At 42.4% G+C, this 16,036-nt stretch overlaps 1 protein-coding gene across 1 annotated transcript in view; it reads left to right on the top strand.

The window, feature by feature from the left end:
* HADHA (hydroxyacyl-CoA dehydrogenase trifunctional multienzyme complex subunit alpha) overlaps nucleotides 1-16,036 on the top strand; it is a 50,373-nt gene that overhangs the window by 27,666 nt on the left and 6,671 nt on the right. The window contains exons 8-13 of the mRNA XM_035000730.1: nucleotides 2,104-2,226; nucleotides 2,700-2,818; nucleotides 4,720-4,776; nucleotides 6,362-6,471; nucleotides 10,726-10,860; nucleotides 13,520-13,691. Of these exons, the coding sequence (XP_034856621.1) occupies nucleotides 2,104-2,226; nucleotides 2,700-2,818; nucleotides 4,720-4,776; nucleotides 6,362-6,471; nucleotides 10,726-10,860; nucleotides 13,520-13,691 (716 nt within the window). The remainder of the gene's footprint in view (nucleotides 1-2,103; nucleotides 2,227-2,699; nucleotides 2,819-4,719; nucleotides 4,777-6,361; nucleotides 6,472-10,725; nucleotides 10,861-13,519; nucleotides 13,692-16,036) is intronic.

The following is a 16,036-nucleotide window of genomic DNA, read 5'->3' as shown; positions in this document are numbered from 1 at the left end:
AATTTCTGATAGAAAGTCTGTTCTCATTTTATCTTTGTTCTTCTGTGTGTAATGTGTCTTCCCCTCACCCCCCACCTCCCCAGCTGCTCTCAGATCTTCCCTTTATTACTGGTCTTAGTCATCTTTTTATGACATGCCTTGGTTTGTTGTGGGTGCTGTTGTTTTTTAATGTTCATTGGACATAGGATTCATTGAGTTTCTTGGATAGTGGACTTGTAGTTTATATAAAAATTGGCAACTTTTTGGCCATTTCTTCCAATATTTTCCCATCTCCCCGACCCCTTTTCTGGGGCTCCAACTTCACATATGTTAGATTACTTGATATTGTCCCAAAATGAAGCAATTTTTCTTTTTCAGTTGGTATATTTTCTATTGCCACGTATTTAAGTTTCCTGGTCTTTTCTTCTTTGGTGTATAATCTACTATTAATCCAATCCTGTGTATTTTTCACTTCAGGTGTTGATTTTTTTCATATCTAGAAGTAACATTTGATGCACTTTTATGTATTCAATTTCTCTTTCTTATGTTTCTGTTTTCCTCTACCTTGAACATATGGCATGAATTTACAATAGCCTTTTTTTTTTTTTTTAAGATTTTATTTATTTATTTGAGACAGAGAGAATGAGAGAGAGAGAGCACATGAGAGGGGGGAGGGTCAGAGGCAGAAGTAGGCTCCCTGCCGAGCAGGGAGCCCGATGCGGGACTCGATCCAGGGACTCCAGGATCATGACCTGAGCCGAAGGCAGTCGCTTAACCAACTGAGCCACCCAGGCGCCCTACAATAGCCTTTTTAACATTGTGTCTGCTAATTCTGTCTTCATTTCTGCATCTGTTTCTATCAGTCAATTTGCCTCTTGTCTTTAGGCCATTTTCTTCTTGCTTCTTTTCATGCCTTTATGAAAAGAAGCCTTGGGTAGTTTCATCTCAGGCGCGTGGAAAACAGTTTCAAGGGGGTTTCAGGGGGCCCTCTGTAGGTCTTCTGGAGCTCTCCACTTGTGCAGTGACTACCCTTCAGCATTCTACTCACAAGTTCCAGTGGCATTGGTCTCCCTACAGGCTCATTGTGACTTTTGTGGGCTCCATGCACTTTGACCATTCAGAAATTTGGAGTTCAGTTCTTTCTCATCCTCTTTCACATACTCTCACGGTAGGGCACATGTCTTAAGGGAGAGAGTGGTTTACCTATTTGTTTCAGCCTCCTCCCACTATCGGGATATTGTTTCCTACATACCACCAGACTGCACAAGATTGCCTTTCAACCCCAGCCACCACCTCCTCCAGGCTTTTGATTGAGAGCCTGATAAATGTCTGTTTTCACAACCCTGTAAAAATAGCTTTTGGATTTTTGGAACCTCGCTCTTTAGTTTCTTGTCTCAAGGAAGTTCAGTATAGAGCAGGTGCCTTAAGTAGAAAATGAGTTGCATATTTTTGGCATGTTCCTTTCTCTATAGAAGTACTTTATGTGCTAAACATCATGACACTGTGAGAGACTGCCCTCTAGCTTTTCGACCCAGACCTTCCAACCCCTTATACCACCTTAGAATTCCATGAATGTTCCATGGGAAAGACTAGCTTTGCATTTGGTTTCTTCTAGCTTCTCATCTATTGTATGTGACCTCCAAAACTGATCATTTCACTTGCCCCCAGGAGCATCCTTCTGCTTGGGCCAAGTATTCTAATCTTCAGCCCATGCCCAAAAGCAGTACATACCCTCAGAAAAGAAAATATCCAGCAATCATCAGTTCACCTGAGACAGGCTCTTCCCTCCCTGGAATCTTAGTTCATATGGTCCTCATTGCTTCCACCACTCTCTCATAGCTTTACAAATGTGTGATTTTACAAATTATTCATTTTTGTCCACAGTTTTGCCACAAGAATACAGGTCTCATTAGACCTTCTACATCCTACTCAGAAATAGAAGCCAGACTAATAGGATTTAAGACCTTGTTTTCTCTCTAGAGCACATTGTTGCACCTTTGCTCAGTGTCACTTCTCTTCTTTGAGTCCATAGTTCATGACTTGCTAGCTGCCAGTCTCTAGTCCAACCTGGAAAGCTGTGCTGTAAGTGATTTACACTCCAGTCTGTTGTGTTCATTTTTACAGGACCAGGATTAAAACCTCCAGAGGAGCGGACAATTGAATACTTAGAAGAAGTTGCAGTCACTTTTGCCAAAGGACTATCTGATAAGAAAATCTCTATAAAGAGAGACAAGGGATTAGTAGAAAGTGAGTGTCATTATTAAAGAACAAAAGCAAAGGTTCTCTCCAGAGTGCTTAATTTTATTTGCTGTAAAATAAGAAATGGGAAAGAGGTAAGTGCATGATTTGCTCTTAAGCATAGAATCATCCTTAAGGAGTACAACAACTCTGCTCTAGGATCAAGTCCTAACCCTTACACTGGTTGGTTACAGCCATTTTTTTTTTATTATTTTGGAAACTTTGAAGCATTAATACAAAAGTAGAATAGTATAATAGTGTAGGAGACACCTAAGCACCCACCCCCCAGCTTTAGCATTTATCAACTCATTAAACCATGTGTATAGAAGTGCTTAGGTTGCAATTTGGATTTTGTGTATCATAGTAAGGAAAAGTTCTTTCAGATAGCTACAGTTACTGCATTTTTATGGAGTTTACAGAACAAACTAACAAGGGAGGCTAGGCTTTTTCCAGTAAGTACCTAAAAACGTTTTCTTTTACAGAATTGATGTCATATGCCATGAGTATTCCATTTGTCAGGCAACAGATTTACAAAAAGGTGGAAGAAAAAGTACGAAAACAGACCAAAGGCCTTTATCCTGCACCTCTGAAAATAATTGATGTGAGTCTTCACCCCATATTCCCACATTTCTCATGTTTCCTCTCTTTGTGTAGAGCAGTATTCTTTATTGCCTTTCTGAACCATATCTGCTGGTACTAAGGTTCTTAATTCTGTTGTTACAGTACTCACTAAAAATAAAGCAAGCTATGAGGGCTTATAAAACGATATTTGGGGAATAGTGAGTGCCGGGCATAATGAGTTTAAAACTACCAGGTACAAACCAGGAAAAAAGCTGTGTTATATCAGTATAACAGGCCAGTAAAATATTGGGCATTAATTAAGAGGTAGTTGAAACAAAATTGATGGCCTTAGTTGAAACCATTGTCAGTACCTAAAATGTCTCAATGACTTCCCCATTGCCAGAATTATAAAAAAGGTGTAATGATATGGAGAAGTTCTGAAAAAGATCAAGGAGGATAAATAAAATGATCACAGGGTTAAGAACTTCTGTCTAAAGGTAGACTTTAAAACTTAGAAACTCTTCAGCCTGGAAAGTCTAAGATCAAGAGAACATATAATCTAAGACTTCGAATATGGAGAATAAATCAGCCAACAAATATATTTTGAGGAAAAGACACCAAAATGCATAAAATAGGACATTTGATTCCCTTCCCTCACCCATCTCCCAGTGTGGGCTGGGGAGATTAGACATGTATCTGTAGTGAGACAGGTAACTAGCATGAAGGGCATTAGACTCCAGCATGGGACCACTGCCAGATAATTGGGACAGAGAATGATTGCTAAATGCACAGGGGAGGGAACAGTCACTGTAAGCCAGAGAAATTAGGAAGAACCTCATAGAATTTGACCTTAGCCCTGGAAAGTGGGTAGAGAATAGTTGAAGAGAGAGTAGTACCAGGTAGGGTGGGCATTTTGAGCAAAGCTACAGAAGCTGGAAAGCATGAGGCTCTTCAAGGAACATTTAATGAGATCAGATTTTGTAGGACGGTGAAATGTGTACAAAAAGGCAGAGTGAGCCTAGAGTTTAGAAGACTGACAATAATGAATTTGGAAATTTGACCTTTGTTCTGTATAGATCATAGAGAATGGTTTAGAGGAGAGACAAAGTAGATACTTGAAGTCGGAAGCTATTTTGGTAATTCAGACTTGATGTTTGAGTAAGACCCCGAGATAGGATAGTAAAAAGGTGAAGGTAGTAAGAGACTTGCCAAAGGGAAGAGATTATGAGCTGAGTTTTAGAAGTGCTGAGTTTAGATGTTTCAGGAAATTCAAGCAACAGGATTTTAGACAAACAACAAGAATGTAGATTTGTTTGTGTGTGTGTGTTTTAATCATTTTTGTCATTCCCATAAATTATGGTGACTGAGTACAGGGTCACTTCGTCTTTTATACTTGCCATTGTACTTAGGCTAGGACTTCCCTCGAATGATAGTGAATTTGTAGAGTTCATGAGTAACATGACAGAGTAGATGATGGGCCTGAGGAAGAATGGGAGGAGGGAGAAAGGGGCTGAGGGTAGAGCTCTAGGGATGTGCCTGCGTTAGGAGAGCAGGAGAGAAGCTGGAAGAGCCATTTCAGCAGGAGGGAAGGTAATTAAGAGGGACGGGGAAAACCTTTTCTTGGACTTGGGCAGCACCGGTGGCCACTCTCTTTGACGGGATAGTGGCCTAGAGGTATAAGGAGGTAAGAGTTGGAACCCCTCTCTTCTTTTCCCACTCCCTTTCATTTCCTTCCATTTTATGCTAGCTTTAGCAATGGCCTTGGCGGTGCAGAATGAAGTCAGTCTTAAGCAGCCACTCAGTCCTCTCATCTTTCTTATTCCACTTCCAGACTTTTGACTTACTCTTTAAAGACTGATGAACTAGCAGTTTTATTCAGTGTTAGTCCACCTCTCACCAGTCCCTTGCAACAATGAACAAGTGCCTTATGTGTTTTTTTAGGTGGTAAAGACCGGAATTGAGCAAGGGAATGATGCTGGCTATCTCTCTGAATCTAAGGTAAAGTTCTTTCCTTTCAATTTATTATTATTAGATTCAAGAAAATCAAGATCTAAAATTCTTTGTAAAGCTAAAAAAAGAAAAAATACCCAAAGCCTACCCAAAATGTTTTCCTTCTAGTGATTATCATTTCTTAGGGTTAATCTCAGTGAGTGATGTTAAGAACACCTTAGTGGTCCCAGCTGTTTGAACTTGCTCTCAGTAATGAGGGTTTAACTAGGGAGAGCAGGGCCAGAGTTCTAATCCTTTCAAAATGAATCACTGGGATGTTTATGTTCTGGAGTTGGGCTGGTTTTGTTGTGATAAAATGAATACATTGATAGAAAAATAGGTTTCTTACTCGTTAGGGCCCAGCAATAAGACTTTGAAGGCCAGCCTCTCTTTGGTGAATTAGAGAATGGAAGGAAATGTTGTGTAGCCACTAAAAGGACACAGAGGGCCGTATGAACCAGCCTCACCTCTTCCCACTTTTCCAACCAGTTGGTAGTATTGCGGATTTAAGCGGTTTGGGTTGTTTTTAAATTTTAAGCAATCACTGAAGAATGACTGCTTGTTGATAATAAGACAAGAGGTATCTCAAGAGTTCAGGACGAGTTCCAGAAAAAAACATTTCTTGTACTGGGTTGCGTATTGAAGTGCACTCTGCTTTCGTCTTTGACCTCCCGTCCAGCTACACGTGTACATACATATTTGAAGCATAAGTTTCACAAATCAGTTATTGTCCTCACTGTGTATGTTGTCCTCGGTATTTCCTGTCTGTCCTACTTATCACAACCCACTGAACTCAGGGTGACTGATGGATCCCTACCCATGGTTGGAAAATCACTGGTTTACTGAATAGAATCCACTTACCAAGATTAGTAGAACATTGTTTCATGTTCTATTAGGACATGAAAGCAACTTTATTAGGAGGATTCCTCCTTTGAAATGCTATTTGTAACCATGTAACCATACCAATAAATTCTAGCAGTAGTGATGATGATGATAGCTGACTAGCTTTCTCATCTAATTCCAGCAAAGCTGTAAAATAAGCATGGTTTTTCCCATTTTAAGGATGAAGAAAGACTTGACAACTGGTAAATGGCAGAGCCAGGATTCAAACCCCGTTCTGTCAAACCCAGACTCTAAATCTCAGGTTCTTAACCACTAACCTGAGACTTGCTCTCTGTAAGCATTAGGGTACTTTTCAAAGCGGCAGGTGTGGTGCAGGCAGCCTGCTTTAGCGAAAGTGAACCAGAGTTGGGAGTCCTACCCCCGGGGTGCGAGTTCCATTTCTGCCACTTGAGGTGGTGTGGTGACTTAATTTCTCCAGGCCTCTTCTTCCCAGTCTTCAAAATGAAAGGGTTGATTGAGAGGACTGTAGCCCTGGCACTCTAGTTCCATGGAAGAGGTGAGTCGCCGCCACCGCTGGTGGGGAGAATCCTAGAACTCAGATGTATCCAGACCCTTTGAAAGCGGTAGTGGGAAAGTACTGCGGGCGAGGAACGCCCGGGGCTCCGTGTCTCTGCAGGGAAACCCGACTGAAGGAACCCCCATCCCTGAGACTCGGAAGTGCTACCCTTTCTTCTTCTCCTTTATTTTTCAGAAATTTGGAGAGCTTGCAATGACCAAAGAATCGAAGGCCTTGATGGGACTTTATCATGGGCAGGTCCTGTGTAAGAAGAATAAGTTTGGAGCTCCACAGAAGGAAGTGAAGTAAGCTAAACTCCACCTAGGGAGCCCTTGTAGGTTTCATTACAGAGCTAAATTCATACCTTCCGTCTTACCTATTCCTCTTCTGCCCTGAGCACATTAGATCCCTTTTCTACTAAGAACGTTTCGGCTTTCAAAGTTCTGCCTCTGCTGTTTTCTCCAGACCTCTCTAATGGCTCCTACAGAGGCTTTCTTGTCTTGCTGTTGATGTCCCCTAGAAATCTGGCTTACGTCCCCTATTCCCAAACCAAACACACATACTATGCACTGTTTAATGATCTTGTGTCTCCCTATGACTTAAGATACCATCTCTGGAAACTCACACTTCTTCCTCCTCAAAAAAATAAAGTCTTTTTTTTTTTTTTTTTTTTAAGATTTTATTTATTTATTTGAGAGAGAATGAGAGAGAGAGAACATGAGAGGGGGGAGGGTCAGAGGGAGAAGCAGACTCCCCACCAAGCAGGGAGCCCGATGCGGGACTTGATCCTGGGACTCCAGGATCATGACCTGAGCTGAAGGCAGTCGCTTAACCAACTGAGCCACCCAGGCGCCCCCCAAAAAATAGTCTTATTCTGACTGTTGAAGGCTTGTCCTTCTAGCTTACAGCCTGAACACTTGAGATTCCACTTGCTTGTCTGTTCTTTTCAACAAGCCTTTCAATGCTATGCTGCCCAAAAGCTGTCAGCATTTTAAGTTTCATAATGCCCCTAAATTCACCTTCTAGCTCAGTGGTTCTCAGCCTGGGCCTTGTCTCTCCCCGCCCCACCCCAGCCGCCTGGGATCATTTGATAATGTCTGGAAACATTTTTGGTTGTCACAGGTTCTTCTGGCATCTAGTGAGTAGAGGTTAGGGATGCTGCTAAACATCCTACAGTACATGGGACAGGCCTAAGAATTACAGTAATCAAATCCAAAATGTCAGTAATGCCAAGGTTGAGACACAGTGCTCTATCTGAATTACTGTGAGGGCTTTCAGAGCAGCTAAGGTTACTACCTTCTCCATCCCCTTCACCTTTAATGAGATTACAATCCAAAATAGAAGTAAAACAGGTAAGAAATTTGGGTGAGACAGATACGATGCTAGCCCAGAGGGCTGATTTCCAAATAGACTATGAACTACGACTGTCACCACTTCTCCAGCACACATGGTGGTAAGGGGCGATCAGTACCCATCCGTGGTGCTTGCTCCGCCCAGTGTGGACAGTATCTTGCATTCGGTGGGTGAGGTTAATCACTTCCACGCTGTAGTAGAATAAGATGGCCATCTAAGTCAGCATCTCTGCATACATTCTACAAAAATCAGACATGAGCAAGGACAACAAAGCCACCCATTCCCCACGCATGGCATAAATAGAAGGCAGATACGCTGCTAACTTCTAATTCTGTAAGAGGCAAACTTTATAATAACAGGAAAGAAAAGGAAGCAAGAGAGAAAAATATTGAGTCCTGCAAAATTACAAAACTGTAAAACACACACCAACTTCTACCTCCTTCCCACCCTACTCCTTTACCCCCATCCCTCCACCTACCAAAAAATGCCATCAATTAAAGAGACTACACTTTGCAGCTGAAGAGAGTCCTCTTAAATTACAAAACCTAATGAGCCACTCCAGACTCCTACTCCTGTCTGCATATACTTCTTCCTGTCATATGCAGCTAGCATATAATGCCATTTGGGGAGGGTGTTGTTATACCAAATACATAAAAAAGACAGGCAACATCCACATGAGTCTCATATAAGAAGAAATAAGAAAATGAGAATCAGAATACTTAAGTTTAAGAAAATTCTCCCCTGGGGCGCCTGAGTGGCTCAGTCGTTAAGCGTCTGCCTTTGGCTCAGGTCATGATCCCAGGGTCCTGGGATCGAGCCCCGCATCGGGCTTCCTGCTCAGCGGGAAGCCTGCTTCTCCCTCTCCCGCTCCCCCTGCTTGTGTTCCCTCTCTCACTGTCTCTCTTTCTCTGTCAAATAAATAAATAAAATCTTTTTAAAAAAAGAAAGAAAGAAAATTCTCCCCTCCCCAAAACAGCCACAACAAGAAAACTGTAACGGAACACTTCTAAACTTGAGTGAAATATCCTTAAATAAGCATTTGCAGATAAGAAAGAATCACCTTGAATCAGAAATTCAGAAACTCAGAACTAAATGGACAGGAAAACAGGGTAATGTAAGAGTTGGCCTCACCTGGGAAATTGAGGAAAAAGGGGATGAGGAATTAATTATAAGGTACCCAAGGCAGGACAGGTTGAATGGAAGATTTACTAAAGAACCTTGAAGAATTGGGGTGCCTGGCTGGCTCAGTAGGAAGAGCGTGCGACTCTTGATCTCAGGGTCGTGAGCTTGAGCCCCATGTTGGGTGTACAGATTGCTTAAATAAATAAAGAAAGAAAAAGAACCTTGAAGAATTGAAGAAAGGGTATCCTTTTTCCTGCTTTCCACACTGTCAGTGATGCCTCTGCTTTCTCCACTTCTGTCTCTAGGCTCTTTCCCCTCGGATAATCATTTGAATTCCTTCTCTGGTTTCACTTTTTTTTTTTTTTTTTTAAGATTTTATTTATTTGAGAGAGAGTGAGAAAACGAGTGGTGGGGAGCGGCAGAGGGGGAGCGAGAGAGGCAGACCCCCTGCTGAGCAGAGAGCCCAATGCAGGGCTCAATCCCAGGACCTGGAGATCATGATCTGAGCTGAAGGCAGCTGCTAAACCGACTGAGCCACCCAGGCGCCCCAATAAGTAAATCTTTAAAAAAAAACCCCACTAACCATATAAATGCATGTGTTACTACAAAGCTACATTTGAAAGATAATTCTAGGACTTGAAATTAGGTTTCCTTTTCAGGTCATAAACATGATTTTTGAACATTATCAGAATTGTTAGGAATGAAACTTTATCCTTGTATTAAGTCTAATTTAAGGTCTACGTAGTGCTGTAAACTTAGGCTTCTTTTATGAAGGAAGATATTCTGGAAAAATTTTTTTAGTTATTTACTATGGGAGTATGGCATATTGCTCCAGAACTATGCAAAACTAAAAAGAATAATCAGACAGACATGATCTTTGGCCCACAAAATACTTAGAATTTAACTGAGGAGACAAAAATAATGTACATGAAGCCATTCCAGAATACTGTGGGGTAAGCCAGATGGTCCTGACAAGTTCAAGAGAAGTTGGGGGTGAAAAAGGCAGAAATGTGCATGTATGAAGGTATTTGTGGGGAAGGGGGGGGTAAGGTCTGGAAGCAAAGAAACCATCCAGGAGAATTTTGATCTAATCCAAGTAAGGAATAATAATGGCACAAATTCAGGAGAAATGAAAGCTTATAGGAAAATGGTAAAATCACTAACAGATAAGAGAGATTAGTCTTTGGGCATGTCACTGCAAATTGGCTTTTGTTTGGAAACCAGAAATACTCATGTTGACTTCACCATAAACCAGGTTGTTTTGTTTTCAGTGATCTCGAGGCATGCTTGAAGATTAATATAATTCTGTCTTGGGCGCCTGGGTGGCTCAGTTGGTTAAGCGACTGCCTTCGGCTCAGGTCATGATCCTGGAGTCCCTGGATCGAGTCCCGCATCGGGCTCCCTGCTCGGTGGGGAGTCTGCTTCTCCCTCTGACCCTCCCCCCTCTCATGTGCTCTCTCTCGTTCTCTCTCTCTCTCAGATTGATAAATAAAATCTTTAAAAAAAAAAAAAATATATATATATATATATAATTCTGTCTTCTTGTGTAGGCCAGTTCTTTTAGACCTAATGGATTTTTGTATTTAACTTTGAAACTCTCTCTCCCTCTGCCCTGTTCACTCTCTCTCTAAAGGGGGCGTCTGGGTGGCTCAGTCAGTTAAGCATCAAACTCTTGGTCTCAGCTCAGGTTATGACCTCAGGGTCCTGGGATCCAGCTGGGTGTTGGGCTCTGAGCTAGGCATGGAGCCTGCTTGAGATTCTCCCACCCCCACACTCTTTGAGTGCTCACATGCTCTCTCTTAAAAAATTAAATAAATAAATTTGAAAATCAATTTTTAAAAATAAAAATTATTTAAATTTTTTATAGATTAAAAATTATTTAAAATACCTTACTTATAGATAAAATCTTTAAATAGGTTTTTATAGATAAAATCTATTTATAAATACAGATTTTTATAGATAAAAATTATTTAAAATACCTTATTGTTGTGCCCACTTTCATTGGTTTATTGAATAACTTAGGCGATCTCCCCCTTCTACTGAAATGATTAGTCTACCAAAAGTCATTCATGCTTTCCTTCTAGGCACCTAGCCATTCTTGGTGCAGGGCTGATGGGAGCCGGCATTGCCCAGGTGTCTGTGGATAAGGGCCTGAAGACCATACTTAAAGATGCTACACTAGCCGGGCTGGGCCGAGGACAGCAACAGGTGTTCAAAGGGTAAGCCAGCTCTCTGCCTCTGTCAGCAGAATGCTGTTTGGTTTTTGCCATTACACGTTCCTTTTTCCTGAACATGGTGAGTACTGGGTGCTCCGTAGTTAAGCCCTTTCCTTTGATTTTTAGAAACACCAATTCTTTCCCTTCATTTTATTGCACATATTATAAACCATTAACATCATTGGAATCTGTAATGTCTGACTGCACAAGAAAAAACCATCAGATATTTTTAAATGCCACTTATTTCATGCTTTGGTATCAAGACTAGCTCATGTTTGTGGATTTTGATGGTTTCCATCTCACTGCCATATTGTTATGGAACACTGAAAACAGCACGACTTCGTGGAAAACGAGGCTGTGAGGAAATGTGCCATAATTAATTACACACTGAAGGTGGGGCTGGGATCAAAACTCTTGAACCTTCTATTTCTTGGCTGGCGTTACTGTAGAGAAGCGGAAACAGATCTGGTTCCATAATGTCTGAGGCTTTACAGACTGTGTCTCCATCTTACCTCTGAATTAATAAAAGGTGAATATTACTCTCCCTTCTGCCCACTACCCCTTCCCTCCTCCACGCTGCCTGTTTTGCAGAGGAGGAGAAACTGAGCAGCCGCTTGGCCAGACTAGAAATTGGTTTCAGCTCAGTTCTGTGCTCCACTGTAATGGACAAGCAAACAAAGTCTTAAAACCATGGGTTCAGATCTCTTGGTTTCTGACAACCATGTCAGCAGTTAGCAAACAAGATGCTTGTCAGAGTTCAGAATGTTATTTGTTGCTCTAATGCCTAATGAACTGTTACCAAGAGAGGACAGGAAACATGTAATATGTCACAAGTAAGCAGTATGGTGAGGGACACTCGCCAGGGCCTGATGTTTCTTTTCTTTCTTTTTTTTTTTTTTTTTTAAAGATTTTATTTATTTATTTGACAGAGAAAGAGAGAGAGACAGCGAGAGCAGGAACACAAGTAGGGAGAGAGGGAGAAGCAGACTCCCCGCTGAGCAGGGAGCCCAATGCGGGGCTCGATCCCAGGACCCCGGGATCATGACCTGAGCCGAAGGCAGACGCTTAACGACTGAGCCACCCAGGAGCCCCTTGAATGAGCTTTTTTGTTGTTGTTTCTTAGATGGGTTATGTAGCTTCACCATGTTTGACCTCTTTTCTGCAGACCTCTCTCTGTCAAATAAATAAATAAAATCTTAAAAAAAAAAAAAAAAAGTCTCATTCAAGGGGCACCTGGGTGGCTCAGTTGGTTAAGCCTCTGCCTTCAGCTTGGGTCATGATCCCAGGGCTCTGGGATCAAGCCCCACATTGGGCTCCCTGCTCAGTGGGGGGTCTGCTTCTTCTCCCTCTGCCCCCTCCTCCCTGCTTGTGTTCTCTCTCTCTCTCAAATAAATAAATCTAAGAAAAAAATAAAAGCTCATTCAACTGAAAGTTATATGTAGGACAGTGTATGTGCAGCCAGCTTGTCCATTACACTGGAGCACAGAACTGAGCTGAAACCAATTTCTAGTCTGGCCAAGCGGCTGCTCAGTTTCTCCTCCTCTGCAAAACAGGCAGCGTGGAGGAGGGAAGGGGTAGTGGGCAGAAGGGAGAGTAATATTCACCTTTTATTAATTCAGAGGTAAGATGGAGACACAGTCTGTAAAGCCTCAGACATTATGGAACCAGATCTGTTTCCGCTTCTCTACAGTAACGCCAGCCAAGAAATAGAAGGTACAAGAGTTTTGATCCCAGCCCCACCTTCAGTGTGTAATTACGGCACATTTCCTCACAGCCTCGTTTTCCACGAAGTCGTGCTGTTTTCAGTGTTCCATAACAATATGGCAGTGAGATGGAAACCATCAAAATCCACAAACATGAGAATTTCTAGTCTTGATACCAAAGCATAAAATAAACTTACCTTGTGGCTTTAATTTTTCTTTGGGTTAAGGAAATTAGTAAATGGAATTTAGCTCTATTCTTTCAGAGGAAAATTCTAGGTCAGTTATTCTATAAGTGTGGTCAAATTATAACCTAAGAGAGCCTGTTTTTCTTGGCAGTGAAAAGTAATCAGTTAAATGTCTGAGTGGCAGGAATCCTTTTTATCTCCCTATGGGAAGGAAGAAACCTTGAGTTAATATTGTGTGTAATCAATATAATATGGTACTTACTATGTGCTGACTGGGAAGTAGATTAAGAATGTAAGAAATAATGCTTGGTCTCTCTTTTCCAGAAGATTACAGTTACAGAATAACAAAATGATGTGTAATCAGGTATAAGTCCATGTGGTCTAGGACACATGTTGGGTGTTTCCTCCATTATAGGTAGAGAGGTACCAGAGCTGCTTCTTTGTTTTGCCATTCCAGTATTTGTGTTTATTCCTCTTGGCAAATGTAAATGTTTTATGAGTGTTAGAGTTTATGTAAGTTTCACATTTAGAGGCTTCTTACAGGAGAAAGAATGTGGACTTGGGGGCCAACCTGCCTTTGGCCTAGTACCTAGCCATTTGACCATGAGTCCCTCTGAGCCTATTTGAGCAACTCTTCTCTCTCAAAATGGGAGTAATAGAACTGCCTCACAGAGTTGGTAAAAAAAAAAAAAAAAAAAAAAAGTGGCCCATGGATGCTCAATAAATGTTAAGTTTCCTATTCTTTCCTTCTGACTAGGACTGTGTTTTTTCTAGATTGAATGATAAAGTGAAGAAGAAAGCTCTAACATCATTTGAAAGGGACTCCATTTTCAGCAACTTGACTGGGCAGCTCGATTACCAGGGTTTTGAAAAGGCTGACATGGTGATTGAAGCTGTTTTTGAGGACCTTAGTCTTAAGCACAGAGTGCTAAAGGAAGTAGAAGCGGTAAGTAAGAGGCCTGTTGTACTTGAATCGTAGCCTAGTGAGTGGAGGACACAGAAATAGGTTTTAAAAAAGGAAACTCATGGTTGTTTTTATAGGGTTACTCATGTCCATACTTAGGAGTTTTTATGTGAACCCATGTACAGTATAGAGTTACAAAGGTCAAATCTGAGTCCTGAGGTAAGAAAATCAAGTAACACAGGGTTCATTAGCATTCTGTGGGAGTTCAGTCACCCAGACATACAGTAACCTCATGGAGTGTAGCCAGCTGTCTTAGCATTTTGGGTTAGCTACAAGCCATAATTAAACTTCTTCAGGTCTCGCCAGCACAGGAAGTAGGGGAGAAATTCTCTCTCCAGGCAGGTTTCAGATGCTTACTTTGTGGAAATGCTGCTTCGGTCTTGATCCCGAGCACTCTACATGCCATGAACAAAGCAAGTACCTGTCGTGGGTGGTATAAAGAAGGAGCCCAGAGGAGAACAAATGACAGTAGTCACTAAGCTACAAGATAGAACGGGGGCCTGGAGCAGCACCTACAGTTAAACAGAATGTGGGCTAGTGGATTGTGTACACGAAATGGCACTGGCTCAGCAGCTCTCCAGGTGTCCTGAGGAGTGGTCATACTTGCACAGTGGCCTCTGTGTGAGGGCGGTCCCCGCTCTACCACACACTCAACCTACAGAGGGCTGAGAACCTAAAGACAAGCAACTCTGGGACCGTTCTGCTTTGGAATCCGTGCATTGGAAAGTCTTTCCTTTTGACAAAGGGTCATGTAGATTCAGCTGCGGGGGAAAGTTCAGGAGAGCTGCGTGGATTTGTATTCCATCTGTGCTGAGTGGCATTTCGGCGCAGAGTGGTAGGTGGTGTTCCCAGGCCTTTGAGGGCACTGCTGAGCCAGCGGCAGGCAGGTCCTTGAGGAGCCGCAAAAACAGACACAGGCAGCGTGGAGAGAAGAGCATCGACCATCTGACTAGGTGATGGTCTTTGCTTTTGGAAAATCTGGGTTTGGGACTCCCGGCATGGAGAAGGGAGTTTTAGCAGTTAGCTTTAGCTGTTAGCTTTAGCAGTTGGGAAACTGGTGATCAAGGGAAAGAGAAAGAGGGATCAGATCAAGAGAAGTGCAGACTTGGAGCAAACTACAGCGTTGACCTCTGGCTTCCAAGAGGAAAAAAAAAAACAGGGCTCCTTAAGGGCTGGCCTGGAGCTCAGAGTGTCACTCCTGCTTTCCATTGGTAAAAGCAAGTCATGAGGTTCAGGAGGGCGGAAATAGAGTCTACCTCTGGATGGGAGGAGAGCCCCACGTGAATCAGAAGGGGAGGAATTGGTGCCAGGTGTCTTTGGAGACGTTGGCCTGCTCTTCATAGAGAATGTCCCCACCAGCGTGAGACGCCGTGCCCCTCAGACATGCCACTTGAGACTCTTCACTTCCTTGCAGTCGTGCTCTGCTTTCAACTCACACTTCTGATTAACTAAAATCCTGGGGGTCTTACACAAGCTTAACTGCCGAGCCAGGTTTTGTTCAACAGGTGCCTCTCTAGCTTTTTCCCGTTTTTCTTTTTTTTTTTAAGATTTTATTTATTTATTTGACAGAGAGACACAGAGGGAGAGGGAACACAAGCAGGGGGAGTGGGAGAGGGGGAAGCAGGCTTCCTGCCGAGCGGGGAGCCGGATGTGGGGCTCAATCCCAGGGCCCTGGGACCATGACCTGAGCCGAAGGCAGATGCTTAATGACTGAGCCACCCAGGCGCCCCCCATTTTTCTTTTTAAAAAAATCTTATTGTGGTATTTTACCTTTGTCCCCATTATAATTGATGTTTATTTATACTCAGCTTTTCAGCGTGTTGCATGTATCTTGAACCTTGATTCCCAGCTCCCATGTTAGGATTTTGCCTGTCCCAGGGTGCACAAATTTGACAGGTGTGCCTTCCATGTTTTTTATGCACACAGCTGAATAAAAACATGAATAACTCAGGATCATGAACCGAATGCTGAGACAGTCTACATTAGAGACTGCTCTCCAGGATGGTAAAGATAACAGTTAATAGGATTTGTGTGCCATAGATTAATTACAGCGGCACACGGTTTTCTAATAGCACCCTGTATAAAATGAGCTAGGCATGCATGCTGTGGCTTGTTCTTATCAAGGTAAAGGGTGGGGAGGGGGGGGAATCGTCAGCTTTCGTATTCGAGGGCAGATCCAAACAAGAAGAGGGATTGGTACGCATGCTAGATCTTGAAATGAATGAGATTTGACTCAAGGTTATCTTTTCAGTATTTATCTGAGGTGTCTTATTTACCTAACACTGAGATGCAGTCTCCAGGTTAGGACACTGAGCCAGAACTAGAAG

Source organism: Mirounga leonina, unplaced genomic scaffold (assembly GCF_011800145.1).
Source record: "Mirounga leonina isolate KUSES-001 unplaced genomic scaffold, KU_Mleo_1.0 Mir_125, whole genome shotgun sequence".
In the NCBI taxonomy this organism is placed as follows: Eukaryota; Metazoa; Chordata; class Mammalia; order Carnivora; family Phocidae; genus Mirounga; species Mirounga leonina.
This window is presented reverse-complemented; position numbering and strand designations above follow the sequence as displayed.